Source organism: Pipistrellus hanaki (genome assembly GCF_964339955.1).
Source record: "Pipistrellus hanaki genome assembly, chromosome: 18".
In the NCBI taxonomy this organism is placed as follows: domain Eukaryota; kingdom Metazoa; phylum Chordata; class Mammalia; order Chiroptera; family Vespertilionidae; genus Pipistrellus; species Pipistrellus hanaki.
The window spans coordinates 37950410-37971598 of record NC_140520.1 but is presented as its reverse complement, the minus strand read 5'-3'; the positions used below and the strand labels follow the sequence as shown (position 1 = coordinate 37971598).

The window sequence follows — 21189 nt, the reverse complement described above, 5'->3', positions numbered from 1 at the left end:
AGAGAGATAGAGTTAGAAATATTGATCAGCTGCTTCCTGCACACCCCCTACTGGGGATGTGCTTGCAGCCAAGGTACATGCTCTTGACTGGAATCTAACCTGAGACCTTTCAGTCCCCACGCTATTGCTCTATCCACTGAGCCCAACTGGTTTTGGCAATATATTTTTATTGATTTCACTGAGGAAAGTGGGGAGAGAGAGAGAAACTTCAATGATGAGAGAGAATCATTGATTGGCTGCCTCCTGCATGCCCCCTATTGGGGATTGAGCCTGCAACCCGGGCATGCGCCCTTGACAGGACTGGAACCTGGGACCCTTCAGTCCATAGGCCTATGCTCTATCCACTGAGCCAAACCAGCTAGGGCAGGAGTTAATTTCTTTAGAAATGGGATTACTTCAGGGTTAAAATACATTTGTAAGGCAAAAAAATATAAGTATTGTGTAAGATAAATGAGAAAGAAAATGTTTTCTATGAAACAATGAGATCAAGAGCATAACAGCACAACAGACAGAATTCACCAATAGATGGTCCACCAAAAATAGTACCTGCAACCAAAGAAAAGATAGTTGTGCTCAGCCCTACTAAGAGAAAGTCAGTTCAAACAACGTTAATAATGCCCTCCTAGTGATTGGCAAACTGATTAGTTGACAGAGCCAAATATCAACAGTACAATGATTTCTTTTGAGAGAAAAGTTTTTTAAACTTTTAATGCCACTTGTTCAAAATAGACTCGCCCAGGCCGTGGTATTTTGTGGAAGAGCCACACTGAAGGGGCCAAAGAGCCGCATGTGGCTTGCGAGCTGCAGTTCGCCGACCACGGCCCTAGCTGGTTAGGCTCAGTGGATAGAGTGTCAGCCTGCAGACTGAAGGGTCCCGTATTAGATTCCAGTCAGTGCACATGCTGGGTTACGGGATCATCCCCAGTTGGGGTCATGTGGGAGGCACATGAAAGGTCCCGGGTTTGATTCTGGTCAAGGGCACGTACCTCAGTTGCAGGCTCCTGGCCTTGGTCGGGAGCAGGTGGGAGGCAACCGATCAATGTGTCTGTCTCACATCGGTGTTTCTGTCTCTCCCTCTCCCTTCCACTCTCTCTTTAAAAAAGGGGAGGAGGGAATATCCTCTAGTGACGATTAAAATAAACGAATACATAAAAAGAAACTATATAAAAAAAACAAACCTTTTATCAAAATAAGCCAGAGAAATCACATGATCTCACTCATGTGGAGCCTAATGAACAAAATAAACATGGAAGCATGGAAGACATTGATGAATCTCAGATGGGGGTGGGGTGGTAGGGAGAGGTTAACCAAAGAACTATCTGCATATTAGAGGCCCGGTCATGAAAATTCAAGCACTGGAGGGGGCATCCCTCAGCCCGGCCTATCCCCTCTCACATTCTGGGAGCCCTCAAGGGCGGGTGACCCAGCAATCGGAAACGTGACGTCCCATCACGCCTCTTCTGCTGCCACTGCCAGCAGCACAAGCCTCAGCTGGCCCTGGTTACCTGAACTTTGGGCCGGCCCTGGGGAGCGGGACACACACACACACACACACACACACACACACACACGACTGAGGGAACTGGAGACTCTGGAGGCAGGCATGCAGAGTGGCCGGGCCTGCCTGGGGGTGGGTGGGCCTGGCCTTGCCGCGCCCCTGCCACCCAGGTGGGGCTGAGGGGACTGGACACTGCCATCTTTGAGGGTGTGGCAGTCAATTAGCATATTCCCTCCTTATTGGGTGTGAGCACTGCCATCTATGAAGGTAGGGGAAGTCAATTAGCATATTCCCTCCTTATTGGCTGTGGGCAGTGCCATCTTTGAGGGCAGGGAAGTTAATTAGCATATTCCCTCTTTATTGGCTGTGGGTGGCACCATCTTTGTGACAGTGTGAGGGTCAATTAGCATATTCTCTCTTTATTAGATAGGATATGTATAACCCATGGACACAGACAATAGTGAGGTGAAGTCTTGGGGAGTGGGGTCAGGGTGGAAAAGGTCAATAGAAGGTAGGAAAGGGGGATATCTGTAATACTTTCAAGAATAAAGGTGAGCCAAAGCTGGTTTGGCTCAGTGGTAGAGCGTCAGTCTGCGGACTGAAAGGTCCCAGGTTGGATTCCGGTCAGGGGCATGTACCTTGGTTGCAGGCACATCCCCAGTAGGGGGTGTGCAAGAGGCAGCTGGTCGATGTTTCTCTCTCATCGACGTTTCTAGCTCTCTATCTCTCTCCCTTCCTCTCTGTAAAATCAATAAAATATATTTTTTAAAAATAGCAAAAAAAAAATTAAAAAAAAAAAAAGAATAAAGGTGAATTAAAAAACGAAAAGACCCCTAGCCTCTGGTGTTGTTCAGTGGTTAGAGCATTGGCCCAAAGGGTCGTAGGCTCAATTCCAGTCAAGGGCATATACCTCAGTTGTAGACTCGAGCCCCAGAGCTGGTGGAGCTTGTGTTGTAGGCAACCAATGGATGTTTCTGTGTCTCCTCCCATCCGCTATAAAAATCAATGGAAAAAAAATATCCTCGGGTGAGGATTAACAAAAAGCAAACAAACAAACAAAAAAAACCCTGAGAGACTCCATTTCTCAACCAACATTTCATCTAGATTCTCAGATTGTCAGAGACCCAAAAGTGACCACATAGCATGGCTGTGAAATATGAGATACCCTCATCTATTACTGATGGCTGTGCAAAAGTGTGCAGCCCATGCAAGGCAATCTATAATAATTGAATTATATATGCAAATCAATTTTCAGGAAGCCGCCTCGAAGGGACAATGTGAGGGAGAAGAAGAAAACAATTCAGTTCTCACTGGAAATACCCATTTCTGGGCATTGTCCCTCTTACTTACTCCGACTGCCATGTCTTCCATTCAGGCATGGCTAAGCTAGTGTCTTCTCCCCAGGGGCTTCTCCAGCACTCAGGGCGAGTCCTGGAGTCCAACCTCCTCCTTGCTGCTACAGCATCTTTACAGTTGGGTTGGAGGAAGAATCCTGCAGCCAGGTTTGCCATGTTGTCCCCAAAGGTTCATTTTTGAAGGACGTTTTTTACTTTTTTAAGGACAGTTTTGCTTATTGAGGTGTAATTGACCAAGTTGCTAATATTGCTAACATGTGCATGCTGATGGCTTCATACTTGTGTACATGGTGACTGGTTGCCCCCATCCAGATAGTCAATCCCTCATCCCCCGTGTCTGTATCTTCTCTGTGTCTGTGTGGGGAGAAGCTGTAAGTGGCACTCTCTTAGCGAAGTTCAGTGATTCGAGATTACTGCATTCTCAATGACAGGCACACGTTTTACATAGATCCTCAGGCCTGGTTCCCTTTGTAGCTGAAAGTCTGTGCCCTTTTACTAACTTCCCCTCCCCCCACAGCTTCCCTATACTTTTCTATGTTTGCTTTGCCCCCACGTAGAGAAAGGCCCTCAAGCTTCATCCACTTTGCACAAATGGCAGGATTTTCTTTTTCCTCGGGGCTGCATACTAGTCCATTGTATGCATCACACCACGTTCTTTTAGCCCTTCCTCTGTCCTTTTCATATATTGGCTATTGGAATAATGCTGCAAGGACATGGGGATATGGATAGCTCCTTGATATCCTCTTTTCCTTCCATTTCCCTTTGGATGTTTATCCAGAAGTGGGATTGCTGGATCACGTGATAGCTCTATTCTTTATTTTTTGAGGAACCTGCTTTGCATAGTGGCTGCACCCTGGGGGCTGGGGATGTGAGTGGACACCGGGTGGAAGCCTGTGGACGCGGCCCCTGCAGCCTCCGTGCCCGGACCCCCGTGTGTGCAGGTGGCCACACGCCCTCACAGGAGCTGCGTCCTCCCACCTCCTCTCCTGGCTCCCGGGCTGGCTGGCCACCAACGGGCTGTGCTGGGTGTGAGTAAATTACACTCAGAATTCTACTTATGTACACACGTTTTCCTGGGAATCTGTGGCTTCCGTTCGTGTTTTTAGTTTCCGACTAAAAGTAGTTCTGAAACACTTGAAGCCTTTGGCCTCTGGCCCCGACACACTGTACTTACATGATAAAGCGGAACCCAACTCCTTTTCTCTCCCAACGACAGAGCCAAACAACTTCCCCCCCGTGCCATTTGACCCCTGGACAGACTAGCCCGCTCCCCCGATGATCTCGTTTATCCTCCGATCCCTATTAGCTCCTCAGTGCATCACCTCAGGAATATCGAACCTGCCATCTTGGGTTACCAGTCTGCACCCGCACAACGCGACTGCCACTCTTCCCCTGCGGGGCACCGCCAGCTGCAGGTCCTCTGATTCTCCTCTCCTGGAGGCCGGTCACCCGGGGGGGGGGTGAGGCACAGGTGGAGGGGGGCTCCTTTCTAAGGCCCACCCCACATTGCATCCAGGGTCAGGGGCTCCTGCCCATCACACCCTGGTCATCCTGCCTCCCTCAGTCCCTCACTCACACACAGTGCATCCCTGTCACCCAGGCGGGAGGGACAGACACGGGTTACTAGTGGTTAGAGAAGGTGCAGGCAGTCCTTGCAGAAAGTGGGATGGCGAGGGTGGGAGTCTGGTGACAGGAAGAGAAGCAAAGGTCAGATGCGGGTCTGAGATGAGAGCTGGGAACGAGGTGAGGCTAAAGGCTCAGGACACGGACAGTTGGCACAGCGGGCAGGTGCTCTCCCGGGGCGCTGGGAGCTGGCTGGGCAGAACAGCTGAACTGCCTTTAGCTCCGCCTCATTTCCGCAGAATCACCTTGGAAAGTTCCAGTGTGAGGAGAAGCGAGAAATACCAGAAACCTCCATCGAACTGCCGTGTGTGTGTGTGTGTGTGTGTGTGTGTGTGTGTGTGTCTTTGCCCAAGTCTGGGAGGATTCTTGGGGTGCATGGGATTTGTGAAGGTGGTCCTGGTGTGTCTGTACTTCTGTCACGTGGGGAGAGGGTGCAGGTCGCTATCTATCAGGATGGCGATAGAATCCAACACAATGAGCCACTTGCATTGGAGTCATGTATTGTAGGTTACGAATTCCTTTGACCTTGTCATTTTAATTCTGTATTTTCTGTTTCTTTGTCCATTTCCATTCCCCGGTCCTAAAAATTTCTTTCCCCTTCCAGCCTGCTGGTTGAGACCTATTTTTTTAAAAAATATTTTTATGCCGAAACCAGTTTGGCTCAGTGGATAGAGCATCAGCCTACGGACTGAAGGGTCCCGGGTTCGATTCTGGTCAAGAGCATGTACCTTGGTTGAGGGCACATCCCCAGTAGGGGGTATGCAAGAGGCAGCTGGTGGATGATTCTCTTTCATCGATGTTTCTATCTCTCTATCCCTCTCTCTTCCTCTCTGTAAAAAATCAATAAAAATATATATTAATATATATATATATATATATATATATATATATATATATATATATATTGATTTCAGAGAGGAAGGGAGAGGGAGAGAAACATCAATGATTAGAGAGAATCATTGATTGGCTGCCTCCTGCACACCCCCCACTGGGAATCAAGCCTGCAACCCAGGCATGTGTCCTTGACCCTTCAGTCCACAGGCTGACGTTCTATCCACTGAGCCAAACCAGCTAGGGCTGGACATTATCTTTTAATTGTTACTTTATTGTGCCATTGGGGGTGAGGAATCCTTTACCTTGGACTCCTAATCCCCATGCAGCGGGGCTTCTGTATAAATCAGAGCTGCGGTAGAAATAGAGGGGGAGGGACATGATGTTTATTTAACAGCTACTCTCTGACCACGTGTCTGCACATTTTCATGACCATCCTACACGCCAGGTATCATGTAGCAGTTGAAATAACTGAGGCATATATAAGTTAATAAACTAGCCAAAGAAAAAAAGAGAAACTTGCCAAAGGTTACAAAGTTTAGTCTCAATGCAAAAACATACACCTTACTTTTCTGCATAGAACTTTCTAGGTCAGTAGTTCTCAAACTTCCAGGGCTCTGGAGTCACCTGGAGGCCTTGTCATCCCCCCTCGCCCTGTGGAGTTCCCGTTCACTGGTTCTGGGTGGAGCTCAAGGATTGGCCTTCCCCATGCTGCTGGTGCCAGTGCTGGAGACTCACCGGAGGCCTGGCCGTATCTGAGAGCGATGAAGACCCCAGAGCCAGGTGGGCAGTGCATTGTCACCTGGTCATCCTTGCAGAGCAGCACTTGGCATCTGTCCAAGCAGGCCGAGTGACAAAGGGAACACAGCAGTCACTTTGTGAAGTCTGTGACTGTCTAAATGCAATGCTGTCCATCCGACCAGTACAAGCTAATGTTGAATCAACTGTAACTGAAAGGGAATACATTTTTTTTTAAGGCAGAAAGTAGTTAGAAAGGCAATACAGAGAACTGAAATGCTTCAGAGACATGCTGAGGTGTAAGAACATATTTTCTGCTGGGAAATGTGATGAGAAATTAAAGAATTAGTCACGGTGTGAAGCACCTTGGGGGAGAACTTTCAGGCAACACGTAATGTTGCTTGTCTAGCTGGGAACTCCAGCTGCATGGGAGAGAAGTGGGCCGGTGGGTACTGTCATCAGCTGTGTCTCTGCCTTGGCTGCAGCCGCAGCTGCACACTCATGCTGACTTCATCTCTGTGAGAACAAGGCCAGCACTTGATCAGGCTGAAATCCGCACCTATAGAATAGATGATCACAGCGACAATTTCTGTTCGAAATCAGGATTTAATTGAAAACCTTCCCCTCCTGCCCTCCCCGCTTAGTGGGAGGGGGAGGAGGACAGAACACAGAATCACTTAGTTCAGAACCCGCATTGTAATTGCTACGGTCGGCTCAGCTGTGACTTGAACTTCCTGAGCCCTGGGATTCAGCGGCCAGGCTCCGGGAGAGAATGACACAGCACAGGGAATGGCAGGCTGCCTGCCTTGCCTTAGAGAGAAAGATGGGAAAGTCCTTGCAGAGGTCACCAGCGCTGGGATGCGCTTAGTAATTTAAATGGACGTGGGCCGCTTCTGTGTGGGGAAGCCAGCCCCAGGGACAGGAAGGAGCCAACATGCGGCACAGGAAAACACGGAGTGCAGAGGGCAGCTGGAAATGCAGGTGTAGGAGGCCTTGCCTTTATACAGACAGCTTTTGTTCTATGTATTTTAACTCATGCACGAAGGACAGGTATTACATTAAACGGTGCAGAGACGGGTAATGAATTAGCTTAGTTAAGGAGTTGGTTCAACTAGTTCGCAGATAGTTACTTAGAATGCCAGGGAAACAGAAGCAGCGGCATCAGTATGATCTAAGGCAGCGGTCACCAACCTTTCAGACCCCTCAGACCACCAGTTGGCGACCGCTGATCTAGGGAACACCTTTCCCTCCACGGAGGTGAAGGGGACTGGACTCGGTACTTCTCACCTTTTCTACGTTCGTTCATTCCTTCCTTCCTTCATTCCTGTGACATGTATCTGATGCTCCCTGCTTGACCCTCATTGTGCTCAGTGGCCCTTGGGAATCTACAAGTGATACTTGGTGTCTCTTCATTCATTCAGGAAATTTTCACTAAGGTCCCACTTTGTGTCAGAAGGTGCTGAGGATGTAGTAATGAAATACAAACAAACAGAAAGCAAGAAATGTATCAGCCTGTTGAAGCCACATAAAACTAACAAAAGCAAAAGGCTGTCACAAGCCTGTGACAAAGTGTGATGGCTAGAGGGAGGGGAGTGACTGGTGGGGAAAGCAAGCACAGTACAATGTGAACCAGAGGATCTGGGTGGTACTTACTGTAAAGTCTTCCAGCTCTGTTTGAGAATTTATGAGATAAAATGTTGTGGGGAAAGTGGTAGGAATGATAAGGAAGGTGGGAATTTGGGCAAAGTTCACAGAGGACATGACATTGTTTTATCTATTCATAGCTCTTCTTCCACTGAGCTACTTAATATCCCCTTAGCTGTGGGTCAGTCAAGTTCAAAATCCCCACAGGCCCGATGCTGGACTTCAAACACCTTGAAGACGGTCCGATCTCTAGTGGAGGAAAGACGGGGGAAGAAGCTGACTCACAAATGAGCACAAACGCACTCACTCACAGCCACTTGGGAAGGCACCCCCTTCTAGCTAACGTCAAATATGGGAAGAACATTTATGTTTTCTAATACTCTTGATTTTCTTTAGTATATTTCCCCCCAACATGTTCCTGAATTTAAGGAAATGTACTGTTTTAAAAGAGGATGCTTAAATCCTCTTAGATTGTAGGACCCTATCAGCTCATTGATTAGATCCCAGAATCACAGGGGCAGAGGCTGGAAATTACTTGTATAGGCCAGTGGTTGGCAAACTCATTAGTCAACAGAGCAGCAACAGCCGCATGTGGCTCAAGAGCTGCAGTTGGCTGACCACTGGTCTAGGCTGTCCCTGCAGCCCCAGCAGAAGTTCCCTTTCCAGTTTGTGGGGAGAAAAAAAGCCACATGCTGACCTGACAGCTCAGGGGAGGCCTGCGTGGTGGTCTTGCAAATGCAGACCTAAAGTCACCACAAAGGATGGTCTGACATTAAACTTTAATTAAAGCAGTGATGGTGGGTAGTTACATCGTAGGCATTGAAAAGGTCAACCTTTACCTTAACGGACCCTATGTGTCTTTTTGCACCTGTGATAACATATCCTTGAAATGTCTGGGTAGCTTGTAACTTCCCTTTTTCCAGACCTCTCCAGGCACAACCCAATGTGCTGGGCATCAGGACAGAGACCACAGGTTCCTTCATTGTCACTTATCATGTTAACTAGAGGCCCAGCACACAATTCCGTGCAGGGGTTGGGTCCGGCTGGCTCACCCCATGGGGCCCAATTGGGCTGGGCCCGTGAGTGGGAGAGCCCACCAGAGGTTGGGGCCACAGTGCACATCATAGGGATTGGTTGTTCTGGCGGCTGGGCTTTTATATACAATATATAGATTGTAGACTGTTAACTATCCTAAACCCATCTAAGTATGTGTTTATCATTTTACTTTTTATCCAATCCCAGGGGTTTTCCCCATTTGCTTTCTCTTGCCTTTCTAATCTATAAAACAGATGAAAAAGAATTGCCATTTTCTGGAACATTATCTCATTTCATTGAGGTTCTGCTACCTGGCTCAAATAAACTCACAAAAATTCTTTACATGTTCGGATGTTTTTATGTTAACAAGTGTCAGCCTTTTTCTCTTCACACACTTACAATATGGTCCAGAGTCAGCGGTTGCCAACCTTTTGGACCTCACAGACCACCAGTGGTCTGTGGACCACCTGTTGGCGACCGCTGGAGACTGTGCCAGTTACTATTGTCAGAACTTCAAGTGGCAACTCATTTACAGCTCACCGCAGTCCTGGGATGTGCCTGCCATCATTGGTCCCATTTAGCAGGTCACTGAGGCTGGAGACGGACTGCTCCGGAATGCAGAAATGGGGCTCTGGGGGTGCAGAAGGCGGCGAGTCCAAGGCCGACACTGCCTTTCACGCCCGGAGGCCGGTCTCTGGAAAACAGCTCATTAAAGCTATTAATTGTCCACAGGGCGTGTACGCACTAACCCCGACTCCGCAGGATCCTCGGGTTTCAAACTGGTTTGAGAGGGGCCGGGTTAGGAGGCAGCGTGCCCCTCACATCACCCCTTCCCCACGGCGTCCGGAGGGAGGATGGTGTCGGGGTTTCCAGGAGGAGATGCTTCACACCGGGGCTGACATTACTTAGGCCAGCGGGGGGCGGAGAACTCTAATATTGGGAAAGCGCGTTGTCAGCCTGGGTGAAGGACCTTAACTCTCATCTCCATCTCCCAGGCTTGTTCCCATTTTGCCCCTCAGCCCGGGGCACTCCCTGCAGGCCCTGCCCGCCCTCTCAGCCTTTCATCCTCACGGAGGCGGCGGCGTCTCTAATTAAAGCCAAGGTCGCGGGGGAAGGGTTAACGCCGGGCGGGAAGGCGGCCGCTCGCACCCTCCCCGCGGGCGGCGGCCGAGGGCGGGGCTGGGCGGGGCGGAGGGCGGGGCCGGGCCGGACGCTGCCGCCGCCGGCGAATGGGCGCGCGCCGCCCGCCGGATTGGAGCGCCTCCCGCCGCCCCGGGATGTAAGGGCCGCGTGCGCACAGTGCGCTCCTCCGGGACCGCGGCCTCACCGGACCGGGCGGCGGGCGGCGGCGGCGGCTCCGGGCGAAGGCGGCTCCGGAGCGGAGGGAGCGGGCGCGGCGGCGGGCGGGAGCGAGGGCGGTGCGGCCGCGCGCACAGGCCGCGGAGGAGGGCGCGCGAGCCATGGCCGGGGACAGCGAGCAGAGCCTGCAGGACCAGCAGCCCGGCGGCGGCGAGCCCTTCCTCATCGGCGTCAGCGGCGGCACGGCCAGCGGCAAGGTACGTGCCCCGCTCTCCTCCGGGCCGGCGGGCGCCGGGGCAGCGGCCGCGGCCGGGGCAGCTGCAGCCGCCGCGTGGCCCGCGCGCCTGGCCGCTGGCGGCGTTCCAGCGCGGACTCGGGGCGCGGCGGGGCGGGGCGGCGGGCGGGGGCCGGGCGGTCGGAGGCTCGGGGTGCCGGCCACCCCGCGGGGTCCTTTCCCGGCGCCGCTCGCTCGTGGCCGGGTCCTGCGGGGGAGGGTCGGCGGCGGCGGATGCTCATTGTTGTGCGGGTCCGCTCGCTGCTGGGGAGAGGGCTCCGAGGAGGGTCCCCCACGCGCCCCGCCGCGCAGCCGGGGCCGGAGGCGGAGCGATCGGGACCGCCCGGAGGGACCGGAGGCTGCGAGCGCGGGGCTCGTCCGGGAGGGAGCCCGCGCGGGCCGGGGTGGCGGGCTCTCCGGGTGAAGCCGGAGCCACAGGATGCGGTGGCACCGGTGGGATGAGAGCAGACGGGGCTCCCTTTGTGGCGGCGGAGGAAACGTGGCGGCTCCACGGGGAAGTTCATGGGCGCCGCGTTCCGGTGCCCGCGGCGTGCGCGCCGGGACCCCCGGATCGGGGAGCCCCTCCCGCGGCGCCGGGCCCTCGGAGCCGCTTCCTTTGTGCGCCCCGCCGGAGGGACCGGGGATGCCGGCCTCGGACCCGGCCGCGCTGCAGGTGGGCGAGGTGGCGTCCTCCCAGATGGTTCTTTCTTTCCGCCCGAACTGCCCGGAAGGCGGCGGCTGCTCCCGCGCCGTCCAGCCGCCCGTCCAGCCCGGCCGGAGCGGCTCCCCGGGCGCAGCAGCTGGAGCGCCGGCGCCATGCGGAGCCACCACGCGGCTGTCGTCCCGGAGCCACCGGCCGGGCCCCTCCATTTTGGTTCCACGTTTTCCCTCCGGTCGGGGCGGTGGCGCTCGGGCCTCTGGCCTGGCCGGGGGGCTTCCTGGCCGGGGCAGTGGTCGGGTCCCCAGCGCCCAGGCTGGGCATCTGCGCGCTGCGGGGGAGGGGGGGGGGGCGTCTCTGAAGCAGATGCTGCGTTTGCCCCAGGCTGAGAGCATTTCGTAAGGAACATTTCCCCCTTCCTTATAGTGTAGACCTCTTACCGGTAACTCACAGCCTCACCAGGGCTCCCGCTCCCTCAGGAAGCCTGACCTGTTTCTTAGAACTGTTTTTCCAGAGCCCATTCCTGTTCCTGGGACCCTTTTTCCGGTCCTTCTTGGGCGGGTTCCCGGGGTGCCCAGCCCGGGGCCGGCCCTGCCATTGGGCCCGGGTGCTACCCTGAGGCCGGTCCCCCGGGGGAGGGGGCTGCAGCAGGCAGGGGTGCAGCTTTTAGAAGCAAAATGACCTTGGTGATCCTCTGAATAATTCAGTCACTACAGCGGTGGAAACAGGTCCTAGGACTTGAAATGACTCCATTCTCCTGTGTTTCTCGGTGGTCACCGTTCGCAGTTGATCTAAGTAGGCAAACTGTCACGTGGGGGGAGCCGAGAGCTGTTGGGGGGTGGTGGTTACCCGCTGCCCCTAATTCCAGTGAAGGAAGACAATTGTAGAAACTCCCCAAAAGGGTCTGTTTCATGCCGTTTTCAAAGCCTGTTTACATTTTTTGGCATTGATAAGTACCTTGTCATTGTTTAGTAATTTTTTTTTTTAAGTCCAAAGGAGCACTGGACTTCTCAGATTCCATATTGTAGCCCCCATGTAGATATACTTTGATTACAGTCCTTACTGCGTTTCCTTCAATGAATTCCAATTTTCTCTTTTAAAAACATCCTCACCCAAAGATCTTTTTCCATTGATTTTTAGAGAGTGGGAGAGTGAGGGAAAGACAGAGAAAGAAACATCTGTGTGAGAGAAACACACATCCATGGGCTGGTTGCACAGCCTGCAACCAAGCTACCGTGCCCTTTTCCGGAATTGAATCTAGGACCCTTCCGTCTGCAGAAGGGTCCACTGAGCCAAACCCGCTAAGGATCAGTTTTTTCTTCATTAACAGTCTTGGTCAACATCAACAAACTGGACCATTTTCAGACGTTTCTGGCCTGAGCATTGTAGTCCTGGGGGGTTTGCAAGCAAGGTTGATACTCCACTCCCTGGACATTTTGTTACAGCTGAGCCTGTTAAAGGAATTTGGGAGAAGAAGAGGGCCTAAGAGCATCATCAGAAATGACAACTTGAGCCCTAACAGGTTTGTCTCAGTGGATAGAGTGTCTGCCTGTGTACTGAAGGGTCCTGGGTTCGAATCCAATCAAGGACACGTACCTGGGTTGCAGGCTCAATCTCCAGTAGGGTGCATGCAGGAGGCAGTCGATCAATGATTCTCATCATTGATGTTTCTATTTCTCCCTCTCCCTTCCTCTCTGAAATCAATAAAAATATTTAAAAAGATAACTTGAGCTGGGTAGATCAGTTGGTTAGAGCATGGTGTCCAATGGGCGAAGGTTGTGGGTTTGATCCCTGGTTAGGGCACATACAAGAATCAAACAATTCTTCTCAAACAAGATGGGGCAGCAGGGGCCAGCAGCACGGGCGCCCTGGCATAAATGAGTGGAACAAAAAATCACAGTGTGTGTGTGTTTTCCCCTCTCACTTCCTTTCTCTAAAATCAATGTTTAAAAATGTGGCTCAGGGATTGAGCATCGATCTATGAACCAGGAGGTCACAGTATGATTCCCAGTCAGGGCACATCGAGTTGCAGGCTCGATCCCCAGTAGGGGTTGTGCAGGAGGCATCCAGGGGTTCTCTCTCATTGCTGTTTGTCTCTCCCTTTCTCTCTAAAATAAATAAAAATGTATTTAAAAAAAATTTTTTTTCATTGATTTTTTACAGAGAGGTAGAGAGAGGTATAGAGAGTTAGAAACATCAATGAGAGAGAATCATCGATCTGCCTCTTACACACCCCCTACTGGGGATGTGCCCGCAACCAAGGTACATGCCCTTGACCGGAATTGAACCTGGGACCTTTCAGTCCGCAGGCGGATGTTCTATCCACTGAGCCAAACCAGTTTTGGCCTAAAAATGTATTTTTAAAATGTCACCTTGAGAGGTGGAAGGCAGCTCAGAGCCTTGGGAGCCCAGGACTTAGTTGATCACTTGGAGATGGAAACAATGTGCTCAGGGCGGTGTCTGGCGGCCCAGCCAGGGCGCGCAGTGCTCCTGGCCACACTGCCCCATCTTGTTTGAGAAGAACTGGCTCCGGCTTCTGCAGAGGCTGCGGCTGGTTTCCGAGGTTGGCTGGACGAGGTGGGAATGTGGAAATGCAACTGTTCTCCCTCCTGCCCGTAAGAAAACCAACTCCCTGGCCTTCTCTCTAGGGCTCTTAACGTGTCTCAGTATTGTGGCTGCCCTGGACACGGGTGTTTTATCTCAGACTACGTTATTTTGGAGAAGGCAAAAATACTGAGTGCCGCTCCACAGATCACACTTCCTAGTTTGCTTAGTGAATGAAGAAGTAGAACTTTCGAGGAAGCTTTGCTAGGCTGACTTGGCCCATCACTGGGAATCGCATGTTAAAATTGAGGGCTGAGAAAGTCATTCTGATCCATGTGAAAAATCAGACTCTTGTACCTCTCCCTGACGGAGAGGTCTGGAGAGAGAGCAAGAAGTAACATTGGGAGAGAAAAAAATAAATAAAAATTAGTTTAAATCAGATCTCTTTGCCTGTATCTCCTCTCCTGTTTATTATTTTAAAAAAAATATATTTTATTGATTTTTCACAGAGAGGAAGGGAGAGGGATAGAGAGTTAGAAGCATCGATGAGAGAGAAACACTGATCAGCTGCTTCCTGCACACCCCCCACTGGGGATGTGCCCACAACCAAGGTACATGCCCTTGACCGGAATCGAACCTGGGACCTTTCAGTCTGCAGGCTGATTGATGCTCTATCCACTGGTTTCGGTTCTCCTGTTCATTTTAAAAAAAATATACTTTAATTGATTTCAGAGAGGGAGAGGGCGATAGAAACATCAATGACTAGAGAGAATTACTGATTGGCTGCCTCCTGCATACCCCCTACCGGGGTTCAAGTCTGCAACCTGGGCAAGTGCCCTTTACCGTAATCGAATCCGGGACCCTTCAGTCCACAGGCCGAGCTTTATCCATGGAGCCAAACCTGCTAAGGCCTTCCTGTTCATCATCTTTGCTGCCGTTGCCCTGGTGACTTCACGGTCTGGCCAGCATGGTCCACCGAGGGTCTTCCTGGGCTCAGGTCTGGCTGTCACCAGGCTTCCTGGAAACCTTTATGGCTCCCCTTGGCCTGGACTCCAGAGCAAACCAGCACAGCATATGTCCCCTGGCCCCCACTGTGGCCCCAGACTTTGTTTTCCCACCCTCCGCCTCCCCTCGCCCAGCGGCACACAGGCACGGGGAGCTGCCCCGGCTCTGGCTCATAGACCCCCCTCTGGAAGGGCTCCGCACTGCCAGCCTCATGCTGTGAACACTTCCTCTGGGGAACTTCGTCATCTCCTTCCCAGAACCATCTTTTGTCTAATGCCTCCATAGATTCCCCCCATTGTGCCTTTTCCTAAAGGGACTTGCTAAACTGGCAGAAAGTTCTAAGTTTGGCGCAGTGGATAGAGCATCAGCCTGTGGACTGAAGGGTCCCAGGTTCGATTCCAGTCAAAGGCATATGCCAGGTGGCAGCCGATCAATGATTGTCATCATTGATGTTTCTCTTTTTCCCTCCCCCGTCCTCTCTGAAATCAATGCTCAGTGGTTAGAGTGTGGGGCCCTCAGACTGAAAGGTCTCAAGTTCGATTCCCAGCCATGGACCTCGGTTTCCCAGCCCCAGTAGGTTACATGCAGGAGGCAGCCCATCAGTGTGTTTCTGATGTTTGATGTTTCCCCGCCCCTCCCTTCCACTCTCTGGACATATCCCGGTGAGGATTAAAAAGGAAAAGCCCCCGAGCCCCAGCTCATGGACACTGCTGTTCGGAGCCTGAGCGCCTGTGGCACGCGCTGAGCGGGTCCTTGCTGAAGGGGTGCTCGTGTGGATGCTGTGTTCTGTGTGTCCAGGGGGAGTGGGACGTAAGGAAAGGACGGGAGGGCTCAGCTGCCTCCTGCACACCCCTCACTGGGGATGTGCCCACAACCAATGTACATGCCCTTGACTGGAATCGAACCTGGGACCCTTCAGTCTGCAGACCGACGCTCTATCCACTGAGCCAAACCGGTTTAGGCCATGATGAGTCTTAATTAAAAAATTTTGTTTTAGTTAATGATTTTGAGAGATAAGAGAGAGAGGGAGATGGAGAGAGAGAGAGAGAGAGACATCGATTTGTTGTTCCATTTATTTATGTATGCATTGGTCGCTTCTTGTATGTGCCATGACCTTAGCGAATTGGGACGATGCACTAAACAACTGAGCTCCCAGCCAGGGCGGCTCTCAATTTTTTCAATCAGTAAAATAGGTTGGAGGGTGATTCTTGCTAATAGTTTATTGATTTTTTTTTTAAGACGGAGAGGGAGAGAAACATCCATGTGAGAGTGCAACATTGATTGGCTGCCTCCTGCACGCCCCTCCTGGGGATCAAACCTGCAAACCGGGCATCTGCCTTTGACCAGGAATTGAACAGGCAACCTCCCAACCAAGTGAGCCACACCGGCCAGGGCAACCCTTTGATTCTTACAAAAATTTTTTTTATTTATGACTAAAACACATCTTATATATTTCTTATTTTTGGTAAGAACGTGGTTTTTTTTATTTATTTATTTTTTTAAATCTTGTTTTATACACGGGGTTTATGGGCCTTGGATGATACTGGTGATGATCGTCTTGGGGATACTGCAAGGCTGAAGGTTTGGTGCTGTGTTAGTCTTCTGAGTCTTGATTTAGTGACCATCATGTTTGGAAAAATGGTCCTCTGAACAGATCAAGTACAAGAAGCTCATCGTTTGCAGGGTTACACACCACGATGGTGCCAGCCCCAAGGAAGGCAGTGGCTTTTGTCAAAAATGAGCCAGAAAAGGCTCATCTTCCCTGTTGTCCGTCAATTGTTTTTTGTAAATTAAGGTGCTTCATTTGTAGTTTTTACGTGACGTCTTCAAAACCCACTGAACCCCTCATTTGGAACATTTTGCAAGTTTTTACAAGTTTCTGTTTTTCAGTTTTATAGGCGCAGCATAGTGTTCGGCAACAACGTTGCTTACCGGTGGCCACATCTTCAAGTGTCTCTGTAGCGGGTGCATTGACCATTTAATTTAATAATGTAGCCCTGCCCTGGCCACAGGGTTGGAACGTCGTCCTGCACACCAAAAGGGTGTGCGGATTTGATTCCTGCCCTGTCAGGGCGCGATCCGTTGCCAGTTCGATCCCTGGTTGGGGCATGACAGTGTCTGTCTTGTCTGTCTGTTTCCCTCCCTCCCCCTTCTTTTCTCTAAAATCAATAAAAACATAATCTCAGGTGAGGATTAAAAGTAATTTTAATACATATTTTCTTCCAATCCTATGTAAAACAGCAAGTCAGAACTTCATTTTTCAAAGTAAAATTTTTCCAAATGAACAAGTAGCGGCAGAGTGTACATGCAAATAAAAAGGAAAAGACAGCATTTTCTCACGGACAGAATAAAGTGTTAACAGTGTCAGGTGTCACTGAAGTTGTAGGCAGCATTCAGTGCAGGCGCAGAGAAGTTAGTCTAACCGGACGCTCACGCAGGAAAGCCAAGTGCGCACAGCCGGGGGAGTGCCACCAGCACGTGTTTCGCACAATTTGCCAAACGCGTGCAGAATCCCAGCCGCACGGGGCTCGGGCCCTGGAAGCAGCGGTGGGTGGGCTCTGTCGGCTCTGACGTGCACTGCACAGGCTTCGAGAATCCGAACGGCGATTGCTTTGACACCGGCGGTTGGAAATGACCTTCCTATAGGATCGCTTTTGTTTGTTGTGAAGCATTTGTTTTCGCATGCTGCTCCCTAGGAAACGGCAGGAAACGTGTCTGTGACCGCATGCTTCCTGGAGGACGGGCCGCACCACCTCTCGCTGTCCTGGGCGTCCCCGCACCTCCTTCATGGCATTCGTGCCGTCACCGCCTTTTGGGTGACTTGTGGCATGTCACTGTGGGGCTTTTTTTTTTTTTTTAATGTGTTTTATTGATTTTTCACAGAGAGGAAGGGAGAGGAATAGAGAGTTAGAAACATTGATAAGAGAAACATCGACCAGCTGCCTCCTGCACAACCCTCACTGGGGATGTGCCTGCAACCAACATACATGCCCTTGACCAGAATCGAACCTGGGACCTTTCAGCCCTCAGGCTGACTGCTCTATCCACTGAGCCAAACCGTTTTTTTGTGTTTGTTTTTTTTAAATGTTTTTATTGATTTCAGAGAGGACCAGAAAGGGAGGGAGAGAAACATCATTGACGAGAAAGAATCATCGATCAGCTGCCTCCTGCATGCCTCCCACTGGGGATCAAGCCCAGAACCCGGGCATGTGTCCTGACCATGAACCTCCTGGTTCATGGGTCGAGACTCAACCATTGAGCAACACCCGCCAGGGCACTGCGGGGCTTCTGTAAGAACCTTGCCTGGTGTGTCCGTGGAGGAAGCATGGGAATTCTGTGGGTGAAGGAGGGCTGTGCTTGGTGGCTTTCCTCCGGACACACTAGCTGGTCTGCCTTTTGGCGTTTTCTGCCCTGGGCTGCAGGGCGGCTTTGGCAGGGCGTGGCAAGGGTTCTGTGTGCCCTGCCCCCCTGGCAGCCCAGGCTCTGCCCATGTAGCAGGTGCTCCGCCCCGGCGGAGGGTCAGGCCGGTGGTCTCAGGACGGAGAGCCTGTAGTAGACGGGGTGCTAGCGTGCCAACCGTGATTCTGGACTGTGGTCTTCAAACAAGTCTGTGCCCGTAAGATGCAAAGAGAGTTTTGGTTGGGAAAATGCTTCATCTCATCGCACATTTTTGTTCTCTTTTTATTTTTATTTTACTTGTTTCTATCGCATATTTTGACATCAATTTTTTTTCATCCTCAGTAAAGAGTTGCAAACTATGTGATTTTTGATATATTGCAAACATTAACATTTTACAATAATAACTTCCATTCTTTTCAATGGTAGGCTCTAAGCACTATAATAATTTCACTCATTGTCACCCATCCAATCATCGATGAATAAGCTCTCACTTGAGTCAGAAAAGTTCATTTTTCCTTTTTCGCCTGATACCCTATTTCAAGGTCACGCCCCCACAGTGTTAGTCTCACTCACTTGGACGCTGACGATCCTTCCGGATCAGCTTGCCTCATGCAGCGAGTCTGTGTGCTGGGGTGTTGGTTTCCTGTTCTCTTGAGCCTCTTCAGTGTTGGGCTCTTTGGAATACGTCACTATGTATTCACTATGTAACACCATTCCGGGTTAGCGTAAATTAACCAAAGCTGGGTGCATTCTGATAAGTCATTAAACATAGGAGGTGGACTAAGGTCGTTTGTGTTGAGAGAAACCTGGAGAAGCCCTGCTGACAGGCAGCGGGCAGTGGACGGCCTTCTGTCGCATCATTCGCTCCGGACCTGGTGTGTTTTTATATGATCTTATCACTGATTTTACAAAGAGAGGGCGAGAAAGGAATAGAGATAGAAACAACAATGAGAGAGAAACATCATTGATACATAATCTATCGGCTGACTTCTGCACACCCCCTTCTGGAGATCGAACCGGGCATGTGCCCTGACTGTCAATCGGACCAGAGACCTCTTGGTGCCTGGGCCAACTGACCCTCAACTGGTGAGCCACACCGGCCAGGCGGGACCGGATGTATTTTGTGAAGTAGCCAGCCTGCCCCTGGCTCCTTTAATTTTGCTGAAAGCAGGAAACTGGACACCTTGTGAAGGGCATGCTAGTCACCGCCTCACGCCGTAGCAGCAGCGCTGTGTTTCAGTCCCCCCTCTGTGCGGCCGCTGGCGTAGGCACCTGGGCTCCAGCCTCACTGTGCCCGTTGCTGACGGGTATCTGCTTAGTCGCCTGACACCTCATAATTCTGTAACCGGCCGGGAGTAGCCTGTATGTTCTCAGTATGGCTCGCACACACCACGTACTTCGTGAGTCCTCGGTTCCTCCTGCTCGGGGCGGGTGCCTTTGCCATCTGGTGGGGCCTGACAGACTGGCACCAGGACTGGCACCCTGCCGCCGCCCTGCATGCCCGACCCCTGGCTTCTCGGGGCCGGGACTGAGCGCATGTCTGCTGTGTGGCGGCCGCATCGGAGCAGATCCCGGTGGAACGCCCCGCCTGTGGGCTGCTAGTTTGGTGTGTCCCCTCCGGGCTGAGCTCGGCACGGGCCGGGTCCTCGCTGTGGGCGGAGGCTGGCACCTGTCCGAGCAGCGTGTCCTCAGGAAGTGTCCGCTGGTTCGCCACGGAGCGAGGGCCTTCTCTCCCTCCTGAGTCTCTCTGGGATGCAGCGCTGCTTTGCTCTGTGACCGTTCCCAGTTCTCGCCGCTCGTACCTGTTGCTTTGGCTCTGGCTGGGACCTCCTCCCGGGTCCCCTTACCTGGCAGTGCTCTGGCACATGCCAGCCACAGAGGTGGCTTAGGTGTGATGCCCGCCGGATCAGGTGCCTGTCTAACGGTGCGTTAGAATGAAAGCCGCCCAGCGGTGTGGCTCAGTTGGTTGGGCAGCGTCCTGTTGATTTCCAGTCAGGGCAAGTGCCCGGCTTGTGGGCTTGATCCCAGCGGGAGGCGAGCAGGAGGCCGCCTGTCCATGTATCACTCTCACACGATGTTTCTCTCTCGCTCCAAAAATCAATAAACAGTTCTTTAAAATAATGAAATAAAAAACCCACTGGAGAGAAACCTTAAGGTCTGGCTTCACGTTCTTGTGCGGTGCTGTCTCCGTGGGTGGAGTGAATGCCTGTTGCCGGGAACTGACCTGCTCAGGGAAGGGGAGGGGAGATGATCTTCTAACCAAAGCGAGGCTCTTCCCTGTCTTAGGGGAGGGGGACCCCTTGCCTAGTGAGGCCCTGCACCCATGACCCAGAGCTCCAGGAGCTGCCACCCGGCCCCCTCCGCTCCGTGGCCAGTGAGTGCGGGTGTTCACGGGCCTCCTGCAGAGATCCCCCCGGCTCCCTGCCAGGGCTGCTCCGCGGGAGCCCAGGGCCTGCAGGGCCCGGCCTGCTAAACTGAACAAGTATGGCCGTTCTCCCGCAGCAGCCCTCCGGTGGCCTCTGGGTCCAGGGTCCAGGGTCCTGGGAGGCAGCTCCATCCGCATCGCTATCCTCCTGCTTAGACAGGACCTCAGCTGCGGGTGGGAGGTGTGACAGGTGTGGGTGGTGCGGGCAGGAGGACTTGGAAAGAGCTCTAGGCTGTGGTGTGGCTTTGGCGAAGTCACCGATGGCCCCATCCCCTGACCCGTTTTGTGACGTTGACCATGACCATCTCCAGGGACTGCTTTCCTGACTCACCAGCCCTGGCTTCCTCTCCCTCACTGGTCCCTGCTCTCCCTGCACATCGTCCCCTGTGTGACTCGTGGGCTTTAAAAAATGCAGCTTTGGCCACCCTGCCACTCCCCTGAAATTCCTTAGTGGCTGCAGCTTCAGCCTGGCCTCCCACCCAGTCACTCCCGAGGGCCTCACCCACCCTTTTCCGTCTCAGAGTGCTCATCTCCAGGCCTCCGCACCTCTGGGTCTGTCCCTGCTTCTGCTTGGCTTTCCCCTCCCCTCCAGTCTGTCCCTCCACCTCGCCTGGCCCAGGTTCCGTGCTGCGTCCCGCCCTCTGCCCGCTGACTGGTCTTCCGGCGGCCCCGGGCCTGACCTCTGTGCTTGCTGAGCCTAGAACATCGCGGTGCTCAGGACCTGAGTGACTGTGAGAGGCCGTTGCTGTGAGGGTGGCTGAGCTCAGGGATTCATCTGGCTCACTTTGCTTTCATGCTGCCACCAGAATTTGATCTGAAAAGTCACTCTGACATGGTTCTGGGTTGAGGTGCTGCTGAACT

The 21189-nt window shown here is 52.3% G+C and overlaps 1 protein-coding gene across 2 annotated transcripts in view; it reads left to right on the top strand.

Moving 5' to 3' along the window:
* The window catches only part of UCK2 (uridine-cytidine kinase 2), a 67614-nt gene that overhangs the window by 10365 nt on the left and 36060 nt on the right, over positions 1-21189 (top strand). The window contains exon 1 of one of the 2 annotated variants that reach the window (XM_084867157.1): positions 9967-10280. The exons of the other annotated variant lie outside the window; for it this stretch is intronic. Within the exon in view, the coding sequence (XP_084723283.1) occupies positions 10185-10280 (96 nt within the window). The 5' untranslated portion in view covers positions 9967-10184. Of the gene's footprint in view, positions 1-9966; positions 10281-21189 lie in introns of those variants that run through there. 2 annotated transcript variants of the gene reach the window in all.